This window comes from Macaca nemestrina, chromosome 3 (genome assembly GCF_043159975.1).
Source record: "Macaca nemestrina isolate mMacNem1 chromosome 3, mMacNem.hap1, whole genome shotgun sequence".
In the NCBI taxonomy this organism is placed as follows: Eukaryota; Metazoa; Chordata; class Mammalia; order Primates; family Cercopithecidae; genus Macaca; species Macaca nemestrina.
In genome coordinates this window covers 20,771,673-20,792,758 of record NC_092127.1, presented here as the reverse complement: position 1 = coordinate 20,792,758, position 21,086 = coordinate 20,771,673, and the positions used below count along the sequence as shown (strand labels likewise).

General features: G+C 39.3%; 1 protein-coding gene across 11 annotated transcripts in view; it reads right to left on the bottom strand.

The window, feature by feature from the left end:
• Positions 1–21,086, bottom strand: part of LOC105466708 (carbonyl reductase 4) — a 176,526-nt gene that overhangs the window by 136,753 nt on the left and 18,687 nt on the right. Inside the window, exon 5 of one of the 11 annotated variants that reach the window (XM_011715822.3) lies at positions 7,806–19,301. The exons of the other annotated variants lie outside the window; for them this stretch is intronic. Coding sequence (XP_011714124.2) covers positions 19,123–19,301 — 179 coding nt within the window. The 3' untranslated portion in view covers positions 7,806–19,122. Of the gene's footprint in view, positions 1–7,805; positions 19,302–21,086 lie in introns of those variants that run through there. 11 annotated transcript variants of the gene reach the window in all.

The following is a 21,086-nucleotide window of genomic DNA, read 5'->3' as shown; positions in this document are numbered from 1 at the left end:
CAGCATCTCAGGCCCCACTCCAAATCCTCTAAATCAAATGATGCATTTAAAAAAAGATCCACAAGCCTGTAATCCCAGCACTTTGGGAGGCCGAGACGGGCGGATCACGAGGTCAGGAGATCGAGACCATCCTGGCTAACACGGTGAAACCCCGTCTCTACTACAAAATACAAAAAAAAAACTAGCCGGGCGAGGTGGCGGGCGCCTGTAGTCCCAGCTACTCGGGAGGCTGAGGCAGGAGAATGGCATAAACCTGGGAGACAGAGCTTGCAGTGAGCTGAGATCCGGCCACTGTACTCCAGCCTGGGTGACAGAGCGAGACTCCGTCTCAAAAAAAATAAATAAATAAAAATAAAAATAAAAATAAAAAAAGATCCATAGATAATTCCTGCTGAAGCTGGAGAAGCCCTGCCCTGTATCAATTGATATTATCAGACTTATTAATTTTTGCCATTCAAATGTCAACTGAAATCTCACGTGGTCTTGATTTGCATATCTAGTGTGAACACAGGTTCAACATATGTTGGCTATGTGTTTCCTCTTCTGTGAAATGCCTGTTTTTTATCTTTTGCCCATTTTCCTATCAGGTTATTCTTAATGATTTATTGTGCATTATATATTCTTGATACTGTTAGTTATCTATATTGCATAACACATTTAGCTGTTTGTAATCGGTCTTTGCCATCTTTAAGGGATTTTTTTGATAAATATGACTTAATTTTAATATAGTCAATTTGACCAAACTTTTCTTTTTTAAGAACTCCTGCCACACCCCAGAATCAGAAAAATATTCACTTTCATATGTTCTACTAAACATCTTATTTTGATATTTAAGTCCTTTTTTCCATCTGGAATTTATCTTTGTGTATCATGTGAAGAACCAATTTCAATTTCTTCCCTACTTGATTTGTGCTTTACGTCCTCATCAATTCACAAAAGAAAACTTTTTTGAGTAAGCTATTTTTTTTTTTCAAATTATTATTTCAAGTTTTTAAGGAACAGGTGTTATCTGGTTACATAGATAAGTTCTTCAGGTGTGATTTGAGATTTTGATGTACCCATCACCTAAGCAGTGTACACTGCACCCAGTGTGTAGTCTTTTGTCCCTCATCCCCCTCCCACTCTTCCCTGCAAGTCCCCAAAGTCCATTATGTCATTCTTAGTGCCTTTGCATCCTCATAGCTTAGCCCCCACTCATAAGTGAGAACATACGATGTTCGGTTTTCCATTCCCGAGTTACTTCACTTAGAATAACTGTCTCCAACTTTATCCAAGTTGCTGTGAATATTTCATTCCTTTATATGGCTGAGTAGTATTCCATTTTATATATATATATCTCTCTCTCACATTTTCTTTCTCTACTCATTGGTTGATGGGCATTTAGGTTGGTTCCATATTTTTGCAATTATGAATTGTGCTGCTATAAACATGCATGTGCATGTATCTTTTTCATATAATGACTTCTTTTCCTCTGCATAGATACTCAGTAGTGGGACTGCTGGACCAAATGGTAGTTCTACTTTTAGTTCTTTAAAGAATCTCCATACTGTTTTCCATAGTGGTTGTACTAGTTTACATTCCCACAAGAAGTGTAAAACTGTTGCCTTTTTACCGTGTCTACACCAACATCTATTATTTTTTTATTTTTTAATTATGGCCATTCTTGTAGGAATAAGGTGGTATCACACTGTGGTTTTGATTTACATTTCCCTGATTAGTGATGTTGAGCATTTTTTCATATGTTTATTGGCCATTTGTATATCCTTTCTATTTTTTATCTTTCTTGAGACAGGGTCTCACTCTGTCACCCAGGCTGGAGTGCAGTGGTGCAATCTTGGCTCACTGCAACCTCTGCCTCCCGGGTTCAAGCAATCCTCCCACCTCAGCCTCCTGAGTAGCTGGGATTACAGGCACACACCACCACACGCAGTAATTTTTTTTTTTTTTTTTGTATTTTTAGTAGAGATGTGGTTTCACCATGTTGGCCAGGCTGGTCTTGAACTCCTGACCTCAAGCAATCCACCTGCCTTGGCCTCCCAAAGTGCTGGGATTAGAGGCACGGGCCACTGCACCTGGCCCATTTGTATATCTTCTTGTGAGAATTGTCTACTCATCCTCAGCCCACTTTATGATAGGATTATTTGTTTCTTCTTGCTGATTTGAGTTCTTTGTAGATTCTAAATATTAGTCCTTTGTCAGATGGATAGTTTCTGAATATTTTCTCCCACTTTGTCAGTTGTTTATGCTGCTGATTATTTCTTTTGCTGTGCAGAAGCTTTTTAGTTTAATTAAGTCCCATCTATTTATCTTTGTTTTTGTTGCATTTGTTTTTCGGTTCTTGGTCATGAACTCTTTAGGCCAAGGTCTACACGAGTTTTTCTGATGTTATCTTCTAGAACTTTTATGGTTTTGGGTCTTAGATTTAAGTCTTTGATTCATCTTGAATTGATTTTTGTATAAGGTGAGATATGAGAACCCAGTTTCATTCTTCCACACGTGGCTTGCCAATTATCTCAGCACTATTTGTTGAATAGGGTGTGCTTTCCCCCACTTTATGGTTTCATTTGCTTTGTCAAAGATCAGTTGGCAGTAAGTAACTGGCTTTATTTCTGGGTTCTCTATTCTGTTCCATTGGTCTACCTGCCTATATTTATACCAGTACCATGCTATTTTGGTAAGTATAGCCTGTAGTATAGTTTGAAGTCGGGTAATGTGATGCCTTCAGATTTGTTCTTTTTGCTTAATCTTGTTTTGACTATGCAGGCTCTTTTTCGTTTCCATATGAATTTTACGATTGTTTTTTCTTGTTCTGTGAAGAATGGTGATGATATTATGGTGGGAATTGCACTGAACTTACAGATTGCTTTTGGCAGCATGGTCATTTTCACAATATTGATTCTACTCAGCCATGAGTATGGGATGTGTTTCCATTCGTTTGTGTCATCTGTGATTTCTTTCAGCAGTGTTTTGTAGTTTTCCTTGTAGAGATCTTTTACCTCCTTGGTTAGGTATATTCCTAAATATTTTATTTTCTTTGAAGCTGTTGTAAAAGGGATTGAGTTCTTAATTTGATTCTCAGCTTGATTGCTGTTGGTGTATAGCAGTGATATTTATTTGTATACACTGATTTTGTATCCTGAAACTTTACTGAGTTCATTATCAGATCTAGAAGCTTTCTGAATGAGTCTTTAGGGTTTTCTAGGTATATGATCATATCATCAGCAAACAGTGACAGTTTGACTTCCTCTTTACCAATTTGGATGCCTTTTCTTTCTCTTGTCTGATTGCTCTGGCTAGGACTTCTAGTAGTGTTGAATAGAAGTAGTGAAAGTGGGCATCCTTGTCTTGTTCCAGTTCTTAGAGGAAATACTTTAAACGTTTCCCCGTTCTGTATAATGTTGGCTGTGGGTTTGTCATAGATGGCTTTTATTACCTTAAGCTATGTTCCTTCTTTACCGATTTTGCTGAGGGTTTTACTCATAAAAAGCTGTTGAATTTTGTCAAATGCTTGTTCTGCAACCATTGGGATAATCGTTATTTTTGCTTTTACTTCTGTTTATGTGGTGTATTTCATCTATTGGCTTGTGTATGTTAAACCAACCCTGCATCCCCATCATGAAATATACTTGATCATGGTTCATTATCTTTAATATGTTGTTGAATTCAGTTAGCTACTATTTTGTTGTGGAGTTTTGCATCTATGTTCATCGGGGATATTGGTATGTAGATTGTTGTTGTTGTTGTTGTTGTTATGTTCCTTCCTGGTTTTAGTACTGGCTTCATAGAATGACTTAGGGAGGATTCTCTCTTTATCTTTTGGAATAGTTTCAGCAAGACTGGTACCAATTCTTTTCGTTTTGTTTCTTTATTCTTTTTCTTATTCTTTTGAGATAGAGTTTTGCTCTTGTAGCCCAGGATGGAAAGCAATGGTGTGAACTTAGCTCATTGCAACCTCCACCTCCTGGATTCAAGCAATTCTCCTGCCTCAGCCTCCCGAGTAGCTGGGATTACAGGCACCTGCCACCACACCCAGCTAATTTTTGTATGTTTAGTAGAGATGGGGTTTCACCATGTTGGCCAGGTTGGTCTCAAACTCCTGACCTCAGGTGATCCATCTGTCTTGGCCTCCCAAAGTGCTGGGATTACAGGCATGAACCACCACACCCAGCCCCAATTCTTCTTTGAATGTCTGACCAAATTCAGTTCTGAATCCATCTCGTCCTAGCCTTTCATTGTTGGCAATTTTTTAATTACTCTTTTAATCTTGCTACTTGTTATTGGTCTGCTCTGAATTTCTATTTCTTCCTGGTTTAATCTAGGAGGGTTGTATATTTCCAGGAATGTGTCCATCTCCTCTAGCTTTTCTAGTTTGTGCCCATAAAGGTATTCATAGTAGTCTTGAATCATCTTTATCCATTCTGATTATTCCGTATCTTTTAAGTGGACCATTTACACCATCTATAGTGAACGTTAGTAATGAGATGTGAGGTACTATTCTATTCATCATGCTAGTTGTTGCCTGAATACCTTGGGGGTTATTTTGTGTTATTGTTTTATAGATCCTGTGAGATTTATGCTTTAAGGAGGTTCTATTTTTGTGTATTTCAAGATTTTGTTTCAATATTTAGGACTCCTTGTAATGCTAGCTTGGTAGTGTCGAATTCTCTCAGCATTTCTTTGTCTGAAACAGACTTTATCTCTCCTTCATTTATGAAGCTTAGTTTCACTAGATACAAAATTCTTGGCTGATAATTATTTTGTTTAAGGAGGCTAAAGATAGGACCCCAATTGCTTCTTGCTTGCAGGGTTTCTGCTGAGAAAACTGCTGGAAATCTGATACGTTTTCCTTTATAGATTACCCGATGCTTTTGCTTCATAGCTCTTAAGATTCTTTCCTTCATCTTGACTTTCGATAACCTGATGACCATGTGCCTAGGTGATGACCTTTTTGCGATGAATTTCCCAGGTGTTCTTTGAGCTTCTTGTATTTAGATGTCTAGATCTCTGGCAAGACGAGGGAAGTTTTCCTTGATTGTTCCCTCAAGTAAGTTTTCCAAACTTTTAGATTTCTCTTACTCCTCAGAACACCAACTATTCTTAGATTTGGTCGTTTAAATAATTCCCAAATTTTTGGAGGCTTTGTTCATTTTTTTATTCTCTTTTGTCTTTGTTGGATTGGGTTAATTCAAAAGCCTTGTCTTTGAGCTCTTATGTTTTCTTCTACTTGTGCAATTCTATTGCCGAAACTTTCCAGTGTATTTTGCATTTTGCTAAGTGTCTGTTTCATTTCTGGATTATGATTGTCTTTTCTTTATGACATCTATTTCTCTGGAGACTGTTTCATCCATATCCTGAATTTTTTTTTTTCTTTAAGTTGGTTTTCACCTTTCTCTGGTGTCTCCTTGAGTAGCTTAAATAATCAACCTTTTGAATTCTTTTCCTGGCAATTCAGAGATTTATTTTTGGTTTGCATCCATTACTGGAGAGCTAATGTGATCTCCTGGAGATGTTATTATAGAATCTTGTTTTATCATATTACCAGAGTTATGGTCCCTTCTCATTTGCGTAGATTGTTTCAGTGGAAAGATCTGGGACTCAACAGCTGCTGTTCAGGTTCTGTTCCATGGGTGATCCCTTGATGTGGTTCTCTCCCCCTTCCTCTAGGAATGGGGCTTCCTTAGAGCCAGACTGCAGTGATTGTTACTGGCCTTCTGGGTCTAGCCACCCTTCAGGGCTACCAGGCTCCAGGCTGGTACTGGGGAATATCTACAAAGAGTACTATGATGTGATCCATCTTCAGGTCTCCCAGCCATGGATACCAGCACCTGCTCCATTGGAGGTGACGGGAGTGAAGTGGACTCTGTGGGAGTCCTTGGTTGTAATTTAGTGCACTGGTTTTCTTGAATGCTGGCTATGTTCGCAGTGAAGTTGTCACATGGACAGACTCAGGACCTCTAGTTAGCTAGGGTGTGGCAGGTGGTAGAATTACCTGTTGTTTTCTCCTTCTCTGGAGCAGAGTTGTTCTGAGTTGCTGTAGTGGCTTGAGTTCATTGGCCTCTAGCCAAGAGGTGATGCTTTCAACACCGTGCCAGCTGCAGTAGTAGGAGGAGATATAATCTTGCCCTACTTTGGCCAGGATGAGTACTCAGGTTTCTCGGGTAATGGGCAGGGCCACAGAGCTCCCTAGAGATTACATCTTTTGATTTTGGCTACCACAGTGGGGAGAGAAAAACCATCAGGTGGGGGCAGGGTTAGGTGGGTCTGAGCTCAGACTCTCCTTGGGCAGGGCCTGCTGTGGCCACTATGTAGTGGGGGAATGGTGGCTCCCAGGCCAATTAAGTTATGTTCCCAGGGGAATTATGGCTGCCTCTCCTGCATCATATAGGTTGCCAGGGAAGTGGGGGAAAGCTGACAGTGACAGGCCTCACCCAACTCCCCCACAGTCAGCAAGACCAGTCTCACTCCCACCATGCCTCCCTAACTGCACTAGGATTACACCCAGGCAGCCAGCAAGCAGGACTGAGATCTTGCCGCATGCTACAAGTCTGCCTGCTGAGAAAGCAAGCAGGGTTCTCAGGCCTTGCCTCCCCACCTGCCCACACGTTCAGCTGCAGCTTCTGTGCTCATATATGCACTTCCCATTTGCCCCTCACGCCAGATTCTACCCAGGGAAGTTCATGCTCAGTCAAAATTATTACAAAGTTCAGCTAGGAGCTTCCTTCACCCTGCAGCCCTCCCCAGTTCTGTTGGCTGCCTTCCCTTCCCCAAGGACCTCTGTGAGATAAGGCCAGGAATAGCTTCCCTGGGCTCGAGCTGAGGACTGGGAGTGCCTACGGGGCTCTTCCTGCTGCTGCTTCTACTTTTATATTTCACTTGGCTCCTAAATCCATTTTGTCACACGCATCCATGCAAAGAGGGTCCACCAAACAGGCTTTGTGTGAGCAACAAGGCTGTTTATTTCACCTGAGTGCAGGCGGGCTGAGTCTGAAAAAGGAATCAGCAAAGGGTGGTGGGATTATCATTAGTTCTTACAGGTTTGGGACAGGCGGTGGAGTTAGAAGTAATTTTTTTGTGGGCAGGGGGTGGATCTTACAAAGTACATTCTCAAGGGTGGGGAGAATATTACAAAGTACCTTCTTAAGGGCAGAGGGGAAATCTGGGCAAGAAATATATCATCTGTGTAGAAACCTTTGCAATTTCAGGCTCTGGAGACCTCCCCTGACCCCCTTCCCCTGCGGCCTCCAGGCTGACACAGAAAGCGTGTGGAATGTGCCACTCAGGCACAAATGGAGTGCCAAGGGTCTGGGAACCCTGAGCACTCCTGCACCAGCAGCTGTAGCTCTGCCAACAAAGGAGGCCAGGTTCCCACACATATCCCCAGGAGAGAGGCTGCATCCACAGTACTGAGAAGCAGACGAACTGCAAGCATTGCCCCAACTACACCTCCCTAGGCAAAGCCCACTGGCCTGGGATCCCAGTGCAGCCACCCGACCCCTGCCTGAGCTCTCAAGCTGGTAGCAGCTCTGCAATTCCCTGAAACAGAGCTCCCAGAAGTAAAAGGCAGGCCTGCCACTTTTGCTGCTGCACAGCCCCTACCCCAACTGCTATCAGAATCAGAAAGGAGCAAAGAGGTTAAGGACCATCTTGAGCCTCCAGCACACCATAGTTGCCTTGCGGAAAAATTGGCCAGACTATTTTCCACTCAGGTTCCTCCTCCTGTTACTCCTCCTTGGGCAGGGCCTTCCGACTTGCCCCCAACAAGCCCCCCTCCCTGCCCCCCACACCCCAAGCACAGCCACCCCACACCCACTGAGCTCTCAGCTGGTAGCAGCTCTGCACTTCCCTAGGATGGAACTCCCAGTGGAAGGAGGCAGGTCTACCATTTTTTGCCACTACTGCAGCCCCTGCCCCCTACTGCCCTCCGGCTAAGAATGGAAGGAAGAGCTTAAGGACTATCACAGGCCCCCAGCACAGCACAGCTCCCTTATAGAAAAGCAACCAGACTGTTTTCCACACAGGTCCCTGTCCATGTTACTCCTCACTACACAGGGCCTCCTGGACTGGGCCCCCAGCACAGCCACCCAGCCCCTGCCTGATCAGTCAGTGGCAGCTCTGTGTTTGCCTGGTGAGGACATACCAGAGACACTCCTCTGCCATTGCAGCTTCAGCGGTACTGCCCTAGCTGCCCTTGGGCTGAAGAAGGAAAAAAGAGCCTGGTTGCTTCACTGGTACCTCTAGCACATCACAGCCACCACAGGGAGAGGAACCAGTCTCTCTTCCCTGTGAGCCCCCACCACCTACTCTTCACCTGGTAGGGCCTCTGGCTTTGGCCCCCAAAGCAGCTGCCCCACCCCCAGCTGAATATTCCCATTCGCAGTGGCTCTGCATTTCCCAGGGACAGAGCTCCCACAGGCAACTGACAGCCCGTCTGCCACTGCCACTGCAGTGGTACTGCCCTTGCCACCTACCCTCAGGCTGGGGAAGAAACAAAGATCCTGAGTGCCTTACTCTCACCTCCAGCATGCAGCAGCCGCCCTATGAAGAGGCCAGTCTGCCTTCCCTGTGAGCCCCCAATTCCCCTGCTCATCATCAGGCAGGGACCCCCTAGCTTGGGCCCGCAACACACTGGGATGATTATTCTGATTGACAACGGCTATGTATATCCTTGTGGTGCAACCGAAAGAGACAATGAAAAGCTCCCTACCACTGACACTGCCAAGGTCCCCCCACTCTGCTGCCCTCAAGACGGAGAGAGAACAAAAAGTCTGGCTTGCCCCAGGGCTGCAGTGCCAAGCCTGGGAATGACAAGCTGAGGTCGGCAGCACCCAAGTGGGAGAGGAGCCCACACCCTCCTCTCCCACTTGAGAGGGGGTTCACTTGGAGCACTGAGAAGGCACATGACTGCAAATGGAAGGAGACGCAAAAAAAGGAGACGCAGGGCTGAGCAAGAACCTACCTACTGGCCAGTATGCTTAAACACATCACAGCCCTAACTTCAACACCAAAAATACTTTGCTAATCTACCCGCCTATGAAAACACAGACAACAATTCAGCCACAAATAGGTCAGCTGTGGTGGCTCACGGCTGTAATCCCAGCACTTTGGGAGACAGAGGTGGGCAGATCACTCGAGGTCAGGAATTCAAGACCAGCCTGGCCACCATGGTGAAACCCTGTCTCTACCAAAAATGCAAAAATTAGCCAGGTGTGGTGGCACATGTCTGTAATCCCAGCTATTCAGGAGGCTGAGGCAGAAGAATCACTTGAACCTGGGAGGCAGAGGTTGTGGTGAGCTGAGATCATGCCACCGCACTCCAGCCTAAGCAACAGAGCAAGACTCTGTCTCAAAAAAAAAAAAAAAAAAAAAAAGGAAGAGAAAAAGAAAAAAGAATTCAACCACAAATAAAGACCCTGCACAGACCTGGACCTCTGAAAACATCCAGAAATGAAGGCAACTGACTATAGTCAAGTTACACCACAGTTAAAGGAACATTAGCACCCACACAGATGAGACACAGCCAGTGCAATAACTCTGGCAACTCTAAAAGCCAGAGTCTCCTTATTTACAAATGACCACACTAGCTCCCCAGCATTGATTCTTAACCAGAAGGCAACAGCTGAAATGACAGACACATAATTCAGAATCTAGATGGCAATTAAGATTATCAAGATTTAGGAGACAGCTGAAACCCATTCCAAGGAATCTAAGGAATCCAGTAGAACAATTCAAAAGATAAAAATATGAAAATAGCTCTTTTAAGAAAGAACTAGGCCAGTTGTGGTGGCTCACACCTGTAATCCCAGCACTTTGGGAGGCCGAGGTGGGTGGACTGCTTGAGGTCAGGAGTTCAAGACCAGCCTGGCCAACATGGTAAAACCCGGTGTGTACTAAAAATACAAAAATTAGCCAGGCTTAGTGGTGCATGCCTATAATCCCAGCTACTTGGGAGGCTGAGGCAGAAGAATTGCTTGAACCCAAGAGGCAGAGGTAGCAGTGAGCCAAGATCACGCCACTGCACTCCTAGGCAACAGAGTGAATGAGACTCAGTCTCAAAAAAAATAAAATAAAATAAATAACCAAACTGAGCTGATGGAGCTGAAAACCTCCCTATAAGAATTTCATATCAGAAGTATTAATAGCAGAACAGATCAAGCTGAGGAAAGAATCTCAGACCTCAAAGAACAGTTTTTCAAATTAACTCAGTCAGATAATAAAAAGAATTTTTAAAAATGAACAAAACCTCCAAGAAATATGGAATTATGTAAAGATGCCAAATGTATGACTCATTAGCATCCCTGAAAGAGAGGGGCAGGTCACACACAAAGGAAACTCCATCAGGCTAACAACAAACCTTTCAGCAGAAACACCACAAGCCAGAAGAGATTTGGGGCTTATATTCAGCATCCTTAAAGAAAAGAAATTCCAACCAAGAATTTCATATGCAGCCAAACTAAGCTTCGTAAGCGAAGGAAAAATAAAATCCTTTTCAGACAAGCAAATGCTAAGGGCATTTGTTACCACCAGGTCTGCCTTACAAGAGGTCCATAAGAGAGTACTAAATTTGAAAATTAAAGACCATTACTGACCACCACAAAACGCACTCAAGTACACAGACTATTAACACTATAAAACAAATATACTAATACAATCAAGTCTACATAACAATCAGCTAAAAACATGATGACAGGATAAAACCCACATATATCAATATTAATCTTGAATGTAAACAGGTTAAATGCCCCTCTTAAAAGGCATAGCATGGCAAATAAGATAAAGAAGCAAGACCCAAGACTGTATGCTGTCTTTAAGAGACCACCTCACATGGAAGGACACTCACATGCTCAAAGTTAAGGGATGGAAGATCTATCAAGCAAATGGAAAACAAAAAGGGGCAAGGGTTGCTATTCTTATTTTAGATAAAACCAACTTTAAACCAACAATGATCAAAAAGAAAAAGAAAGGCATCACATAATGATAAAAAGGTTCAATTCAACAAGACTTAACTATCCTAAATATATATATATACACACTCAACACTGGAGCACCCAGATTCATAAAACAAGTTCACAGAGACTTACAAAGAGATGTAGATAATCACAAACTAATAGTAGGAGACTTCAACATCCCACCGGAAGTACTAGACAGATCACTGAGGCAGAATACTAACAAAGATATTCAGGATCTAAACTTGATACTTGACCAAACGAACCTGACATCTACAGAACACTCCATTCAAAAACAACAGAATATACATTCTTCTCATCTGCACAAGGAACATACTCTAAAACTGACTACACACTCGTTCATAAAGCAATTCTCAACAAATTCAAAAAACCAAAATCATACCAACCACACTCTCATACCACAGCACAGTAAAAACAGGAATTAATACCGACAAGATCTTTCAAAACGTACAATTAAATGGACATTAAACAATCTGCTCCTGAATGACTTTTGGGTAAACAATGAAATTAAGGCAGAATTCAAGAAATTATTTGAAACTAATTAAAACAAAGATGCAACATATGAAAATCTCTGGGACACAGCTAAAGCAATGTCAAAAGCAAAGTTTACAGTACTAAATGCCCACATCAAAAAGTTAGAAAGACTTCAAATTAACAACCTAACATCACACCTAGAGAACTTGAAAAACAAGAACAAATCAACTCCAAAGCTAGCAGAAGAAAAGAACCAAAATCAGAGATAAACTGAATGAAATAGATGAGAAAAGCCACTCAAAAGATTAACAAAACCAAAAGTTGGTTCTTTGAAAGAATAAATAAGATTGATAGACTGCTAGCTAGACTAATTTTTTTTAAAAAGGGAAAAGATTCAAAGAAACACAATCAGAAATGACAGACGGGACATTACCACCAACCCCAAAGAAATTTTTTTTAATCCTCAGAGACTATTACAAACACCTCTATGCACATAAACTGGAAAACCTAGAATAAATGGATAAATTCTTAAACATACTATCTTCCAAGATTGAACCAGGATGAAACTGACACCCTGAACAGACAAATAACAAACAGTGAGTAAATCAGTAATAAAAATCTTACCAGCTAGAAAAAGCCCTGGACAAGAAAGATTCACAGCTGAATTCTACCAGATGTAAAAATATCTGGTACCAATTCTACTGAAACTGTTCCAAAAAGTCAAGAAGGGACTCCTTCCTTACACATTCTATGAGGCCAACATCCTTCTGATACCAAAACCTGGCAAAGACATAATGAAAAAAAGAAAACTTTAGGCCAGTGTCTCTGATGAACATAGATGCAAAAATCCTCAACAAAATACTGGCAAACCAAATCCAGCAGCACATAAAGAAGCTAATCCACCATGATCAAGTAGGCTTTATTCCTGGGATGCAAGGTTAATTCAACATACACAAATCAATAAATGTGATTATCACATGAAAAGAACTAAAAACAAAAACCACATAATCTTCACAAGAGACAGAGAAAAGGCTTTAGGTAAAATTCAACATCTCTTCATCTTAAAAACCCTCAACAAACTAGGCATTGAAGGTACATACCTCAAAATAATAAGCCATCTAAATAAACCCATAACCAATATCATACTGAACAGGCAAAAGCTGGAAGCATTCCCTTTGAGAACCGCAACAAGACAAGGATGCCCACTCTCACCACTCCTATTCAACATAATATTAGAAGTCCTAGCCAGAGCAATCAGGCAAGAGAAAGAAATAAAGTGCATTCAAATAGGAAGAGGGGAAGTAAAACGATCTCTCTTCACAGATGATGTAATGCTATACTAGAAAACCCTATCGTCTATGCCCAAAGGCTCCTAGGTCTGAAAAACATCTTCTGGAAAGTTTCAGGATACAAAATCAATGTACAAAAGTCAGTAGTAGTTCTCTATACAAATAACATCCAAGCTGAGAGTCAAAAAAAGAATGCAATTCCATTCACAACAGCCACAAAAATAAAACACTTAGAAAAACAACTAACCAGAGAGGTAAAACAACTCTACAATGAGAATTATAACACACTGCTGAAAGAAATCAGAAGCAACACAAACAAATGAAAAAAAAAAAAACTCCATGCTCATGGATAGGAAGAATCAATACTGTTAAAATGGCCATACTGCCCAAAGCAATTTACAGATTCAACGCTATTCCTATCAAACTACCAATGACATTTTTAACATAATTACAAAAATCATTCTAAAATTCATTTGGAACCAAAAAAGAGCCCAAAGAGTCATAGCAACAGCAATCCTAAGCAAAAAGAACAAAGCTGGAGGCATCACATCACTCAACTTCAAAATATACTAAAAGGCTACAGTAACTAAAACAGCATTATACTGGCACAAAAACAGACACACAGACCAATGGAACAGGTTAGAGAACCCAAAAATAAAGCCGCACACTTAAAACTATCAAATCTTCAAGAAAGTCAACAAAAAAAGGCAATGGGGAAAAGACTTCCTATTCAATAAATGGTGCTGGGATTACTGGCTAGACGTATGCAGAAAATTGAAACAGAACCCCTGCCTTTCACCATATACAAAAATCAACTCAGGATGCATTAAAGACTTAAATGTAAAACCTAAAGCTACAAAAACCCTAGAAGAAAACCTAAGAAATACCATCCTGGACATGGGCCCAGGTAAAAACTTGATGAAGATTCTAAAAGCAAATGCAATAAAAACAAAAACTGACAAGTGGAACATAATTAAAGAGTTTCTGCATAGCAAAAGAAACTATCAACAGAGCAAACAATCTACAAAATGGGAGAATATATTTGCAAACTATGCATCCAAAAAAGGTCTAACAAGCAGGATCTATTAGGAACTCAAATCAACAAGCAAAAAACAACATTAAAAAATGGTCAAGGACATGAACACACATTTCTCAAAAGAAGACATAAGTGCAGCCAACAAGCATATGAAAAAATGCTCAATATCACTAAACATTAGGGAAATACAAATCAAAATCACCATGAGATACCATCTCACACCACTCAGATTGGCTATTATTTAAAAAGCCAAAAAACAACAGATGCTGGTGGTTGTGGAAAAAAGAGAACATCTATACACTGCTGGTGGAATATAAATTAGTTCAGCCACTGTGGAAAACAGTCTGGAGATTTCTCAAAGAACTTAAAATGGAACTGCCATTTGACTCAGCAATCCCATTACTGCATATATTCCCAAAGGATTATAAATCATTCTACCATGAACACTCATGCCCTCATTGCAGCACTGTTCACAACAGCAAAGACATGGAACCAACCTAGATCCCCATCAATAGTGGACTGGATAAAGAAAATGTGGCACATATGCACCATGGAATACCACACAGCTACAAAAAAAAATTAGACCATGAGATCATGACGTTTGCAGCAACATGAATGGAGCTGGAGGCCATTATCCTAAGTATCCTAATACCACACGTGAAAACGTGGCATTTGGTTTTCTGTTCCTGCATTAATTCATTTAGAGTAAGTTGGAGCTAAACACTGAGTATACACGGACACAAAAAAGGGAACAATACACACTGGGGCCTACCTGAAAGTGGAGGGTGGGAGGAGGGAGAAGATTGAAAAACTACCTATCAGGTATTATGCTGATGACCTGGGTGACAAAACTATCTGTACACCAAACCCCTGTGACATGTAATTTACCCATATAACAAACCTACACATGTACCCCTTAAATCTAAAATAAAAGTTGGAAAGGAAAAAACGAAAATATCCAAAACAATATTTTTGGGGGGAAAAAAAACAATAAAAACAAAAATAATGCAAATAAAAAACAATATAACAGCTATTTTCATTGCATTAGATATTGCAAGTAATCTAGAGATGATGTAAAGTATACGGGAGGATGTGCATAAGCTATATGCAAATACTACATTTTACGTAAGGGACTTGAGCATCCACAGATTTTGGTATCCTCAGAGGATCCTGGAACCAGTCCCCAAAGATACTGAGAGCCAACTGTAGTCTAACTTTAGTTCAACAATCCTTGCCTCAGAGAAGTCATTCCTGACCTTTTAGAATAGGTCAAATTCCCCTAATTACTTAACAGCAACAAGAGCTTCTCATTTTTGTAATGCCTATTTTGGTTGCAATTTTACATGTATGTGATTAAGTCTGCTTGACCCCACCATACTGTATTACTCTGTGAGCTCCAGAAACTTGAGTTCTTTTTTTTGTTTTTTTTCTCACCATTCTACCTCCTATGACAAGGAGTGTTACATATGTAGTATGCATAAATATTTAGTGAATGAATAAACAATCTGAATCCTTAAGAACTTTTCCTGGCCAGGCCATGGTGGCTCATGCCTGTAATCCAGCACTTTCGGAGGCCAAGGCAGGAGGACCACTTGAGGCCAGGAGTTCAAGACCAGCCTAGGCAACACAGTGAGACCTTGTCTCTACAAAAGTAAAATTAAAAAATTAGCCAGGCATGGTTTACTAAATGCTTTAATGCTTGCTTTCACTTTATAACTGAATTTGCAAAGTGAATCAACTATTTTCTCTTAGGCAGTATGCTTTCAGTTTGAGAAATTGTTAATACCAGCAATTTAATTAGAAACCTTTGGCCTAATAATCCAAATGGATTCCTAAATCCATGGCTTACTAAATATTTTACTAAATATTTTTTTCTCACCATTCTACCTCCTCTGACAAGGAGTGTTACATATGTAGTATGAATAAATAAATATTTTGTGAATGAATGAACAATCCAAATCCTTAAGAACTTTTCCTGGCCAGGCCATGGTGGCTCATGCCTGTAATCCAGCACTTACTAAAATATTTAGTAAGCATTCAATACCTGTTGTCTCAGCTACTTGGGAGGCGAAGGCAGGAAGATCATTGGAGCCCAGGAGCTGGAGACGGCAGTGAGCTGTGATCATGCCACTGTACTCCAGCTGGGGCAACACAGCAAAACCCTATCTCAAAATAAATCAATTTAATTAAATAAATTTAAAAGTGTCTTAAATGTATCTCCACATTTCCCTCACCCTATCACTTATTAAAATTTCCAGGGAGGGGGCTTCTGATGTATGTTTAAAATTTATTTTTAAAAATATTCTCCAGGTAATACTGATACCATCTCTGGATTATTAGGCCAAAGGTTTCTAATTAAATTGCTGGTATTAACAATTACTCAAAACTGAAAGCATACTGTCTAAGAGAAAATAGTTGATTCACTTTGCAAATTCAGTTATAAAGTGAAAGGAAGCATTAAAGTCGCATAAAAAGCCAGAGGAATGTGACCAAGAAATATTCCAAGATATGAACTGAGAGTCAGAACAGATTTATCTCAATGATTTCCCCAACCATGGCACAATGTAATGACTAATGAATATTTTACTGCATATATCCAATATATTTAGAGATAAGTAGGCAAGGTGTGGGTATCAAAACAAATACAAAATATTTAGTAAGCACTTAATATCTGTTGAATTACTTAATTAGTTAAATGAAGGAAAACAGTATGGTCTCTTCCCTCAAAAGTTTTACAATGTAATTGAAAGACAAATTTTTAAACTCTTATAGTTGCAGACAAAGATAAAATTAACATTAGAAAGTTTAAAATCATTAAATACTTTATTTAAGAATAGTATGTTTATCAAGTTAGGACAGTGGTATCATTTCTCAATTTACACATTCCTTTTGAAAATCTTAGAAAAAAATATTTCACCAATGTAAGGCACAACTCTTGAATATGCAGCGTAGTCTTCTCTTTATTCTGAATAACAGAAGCATGTAAATTAAATTATCCTCTTTGCACAACTATTCCCCCAAAACTCATTTATAACATAAATTATCTCCCTAAAAAGCAGTTACAAACCATAAATTGAATATGAATAAAATATGAAAAAGGGCACAAATTTTAAAGCCCTCCATGCAAAAAAAAAATTAATACATTGGCTTTACCTATAAACCTTATTTTGTTAATGCTAAGCACAGAACCCTTATGGGCTTATAAGAGTCTGCAAACAGCTACAGATGAGTCTTCTTGTTAAGAATTCATTCAATGCTTCTCAGAATAGCAGATTTTAAAAAATGAATTCACTGAGGTTTTCTCAAACCTCTGAAAATAAGGCAACAGTTCACAACTGATTTCAGAAATAGAATGTAAGTATTAAATTAAAAATTCTACTAGGTCAGTGCGAGTAGATGGATTCACCTGAAGTGGAGCAGTGAAGGTTTATTTTACCTCTTTCAAGATCTCTCCGTATATTCCACCAGTTTGAGATAGGCTGGGGGAGGAGGTGGAATAGCTTAAAAGGTTTTATTTCTTATTTTAAAGTATAAAAACATACACTTAAAGGCTAAACCTATCTATAATCTACATCTTCATGTCAGCAAAAGATACTGCTTTCTACCCAAATCACCAATTGAATCAGCCTTGCTCGTTATTTCAGAGCATAAGGTGTCCAGAGAAGAAAACTCAAGACTGAATGGACTGCCATAATGGGGAAGTACAGGTAGACAAAGGCCAGCAGGTGAGACAGCATTAGAGAAACTATCTACTATGTCTGAATAAGCTCTCCTACCTTACAAGAATCAGCTACTACATTTGAAACCATCCTGAGTGCTGCATTTCCTATATGTGCCCAGACTTGGCAATGCCCGATAAATTCTGTATGTTACCATGTCCTGCATTTAATAGATAATTTGTTTAATGATACTCACACTTAATTGACTTTCTCATATCCTGAGTAGATTAATCTTAGAAAACTATTTCAAAGATAAATTTAAAATAATTAAAATAATTAAGGAACCCAGAATCTTGATTTAGAACACTGCTTTGACTTTTGTTATTACTTTGCATTTATTAGTATATCCTATTCATAATCTTGCACTTTCAATATAAAATTAAATATTTACACAATTACACAAAATAATTGCCAACTCCAAATCAACATGAATGGAGTGACACTGAAAATATCATACTATTCCCCATAAAAGAGTTCAGTGCAAAATAATCATTACCTGGTATTTTACATTCGGTTTGTGTCTTTATCTCTACTCCCAGGCAAATATTCTCACTTAAGACCCAGTGCTTTAACTGCTTCTTGTAAAGACACTGAATTTATTGTTATTGCAAATTTATTTATTACTTATGGTTATTCATAAAAAATTTATTACTTTCTAGAATTTTGGGATAAGAATCATAATCACTAATGCAAAATACTCTTAATTTTTTAAATGTTATATTTCTGTTTTTAAATATTAATAGTGCACTATTCTAAGTTCTTCATGAATAAAAAACACGTCCCAAGTTCATGAGATCTATGCAGCTCACTACTGTACCAGGTATTAAAACCTTAAGATAAGGGCTAATCCTCATCACTTATGAGAATTTCTCAAGAATGGGTCAAATGCGCCACATTTAAATTTGCAGATTATTTTGTCCAGCTGCTCAATCAACAGAAATACCACTCAAAGAAATCAATTCTAAATTAATGTCTTTAATGAACACTATGTTTTGCAACTTGTATAAAAACTGATCACCCAAGCACAGATAAAAGGAATATATTTATCGTTAGTGGGCCTGCTAAAGTATTGACAATCAGTGTCCTCTAAATACTCTTATTTTGGCAATAGCCCATAAGCTTAACTTTTAGAAAATTTAGCTTGATACAAGAAAATAATTCATCACAATTAGACAATATAATTTTTCTACTTTTGAGGCAAAATATATAAATCAATACTTGTCTACATGACTTGCAAAATGTCTATATACTAAGATTGCTACAGTCTATAAGGTAACCGAAGTTAAGTGATACATACCCTTTAGAAAATACAATTTGTCTGGGGGGATGGTTGCACACATATTTAAATATGTTAAAACCACTGACTTGTATATTTTAAATGTGTAATTTATATGGTATGTGAATTGTATCTCATGAAGGCTTTTTAAACAAAACAACACTGCTGTAACTTAGACCAAAAAAAAAAAAAAAACTTGTCACACATTGTTCTTTTCAGACATATTTTTATAAAGACAGAAATTAACATTTGTAGCATCAGCAAGTTTGATTAGCAAAAGTTACCCATGTAGGCATAATTGTCTAATCTGTAGCCAAAGTGTGCCCCTGATGCTAACCACCCCTATAACTGAATAATCTATAAATTACAAAATGAGTTGTAATCCCCCATCCACTACCAGAACATGCCCTGTAACATATGGTGATTCTAAAAGAAACACAACCGCATGTGCCACCTCAATAGTTTCTCCAAACCTTCCAAGAGGAATTTTTTTCTTTAAATGTTCTTCTTTCAAGTCTTTTGTCATATCTGTGTGTACGAATCCTAAAAGAGAAATGTTTGTTTAGTTGAAAAGGGTACACACTAAGACATCTGCTGAATTTCAAAAAAACATAATGAATTTGTTTCTGAAAATTTTAATTTGAAATTATTTAAAAAAAAAAAATTTTTTTTTTGAGACAGGGTCTTGCTGTCACCCAGGCTAGAACACGGTGGTGCAAAGATGACTCATTGTAGCCTGGACCTCTGGGGCACAAGTGATCCTTTTTTTTTTTTTTTTTTTTTTTAATTATTATTATACTTTGAGTTCTAGGGTACATGTGCGTAATGTGCAGGTTTGTTACAAATGTATACTTGTGCCATGTTGGTGTGCTGCAGCCATCAACTCGTCAGCACCCATCAACTCGTCATTTACATCAGGTGTAACTCCCAATGCAATCCCTCCCCCCTCCCACAAGTGATCCTCTTGCCTCAGCCTCCCAAGTAACTGGGACTATAGGCGTGCACCACCACACTCGGCTAGTTTTTGTACTTTTTGTAGAGATGGGGTTTCGTCATGTGGCCCAGGCTGGTCTCAAACTCCTGGACTCAAGGGATCAGCCCACCTCAGCCTCCCAAAGTGCTGGAATTACAGGCATGAGCCACCATACCCACCCTATAATTTGAGATTATTAGTAATCCTTGTTTATAAAATAGTTTTGTTGGCTGGGTGCGGTGACTCACACCTGTTATCCCAGCACTTTGGGAGGCCAAGGCGGGCGGATCACCTGAGGGGAGGAGTTCGAGACCAGCCTGCCCAACATGGTGAAACCCTGTCTCTACTAAAAATACAAAACACTAGCTGGGTGTGGTGGCAGGCGCCTGTAGTCCCAGCTACTCAGAAGTCTGAGGCAGGAGAACTGCTTGAACCTGGGAGGTGGGCAGAGGTTGGAGTGAGTCTAGATTGCGTCACTGCACTCCAGGCCTGGGCGACAAGCGAAACTCCATCTCAAAAAAAGCAAAACAAAACAAAATAGTTTTGTTAGTAATCAAGACACCAAGCCTATATTTGTATACAATTTAACTCAATGAATATTTACTGGACACTAAAATATCTGATCCCCAAGTATCTGGCCCACCTAGCAAAATGTAAGTAGGTAGATACAAACATGAATGAAACAAAATTCCACTCTTTGGGGAACCTATGATTTGTGGAGGAAATGGTCACTTGCACACCCGATTATGATGTAAGAAGTCTGGTGAATATCCTGATAGAAGTATACATAAAATACCACAGAATAGATTAATTTTCACTAAGGCAGGGATAGAAGAGAGTGGAAAGTAGTGTCAAGGGAAGGAAGGCATCACAAAAGTGGACACATGAATTGATTTGGTAGCTGATGATTAGAAAGGCCGGCATTTCCCACATCCGTATTTTAAAATCTTATGATCATATCCAATTCTGATACAAGTAAACACAGAAAATTCAAAATTTAATATAGTATTGGTGTATTCAGTAAAGCCTGACGAGAATATGTTCTAAAGAATGTATTAAGTTCAACAGTATAAAGAACTAACTACATATTATATAACCAACTAATCCTAAATAATTGCAAATATATACCAGGGAGAACTGTAGACTTATGAAGAAAATCTGTAAGATTAATACAGGACATACAAATACACATTATTAATAAAATGCTTAACTTAAAATCAGTATCCTGTATATTACTCAATCATTTGGGTTATTAAAAAGAAAGCAATATTTATCCTCATGAAAAGAATAGTTAGAAAAAAATTTTTTAAGGTCAGGAAAAATAGATGGACTAAAAGCTCAACATGACTTGTGAA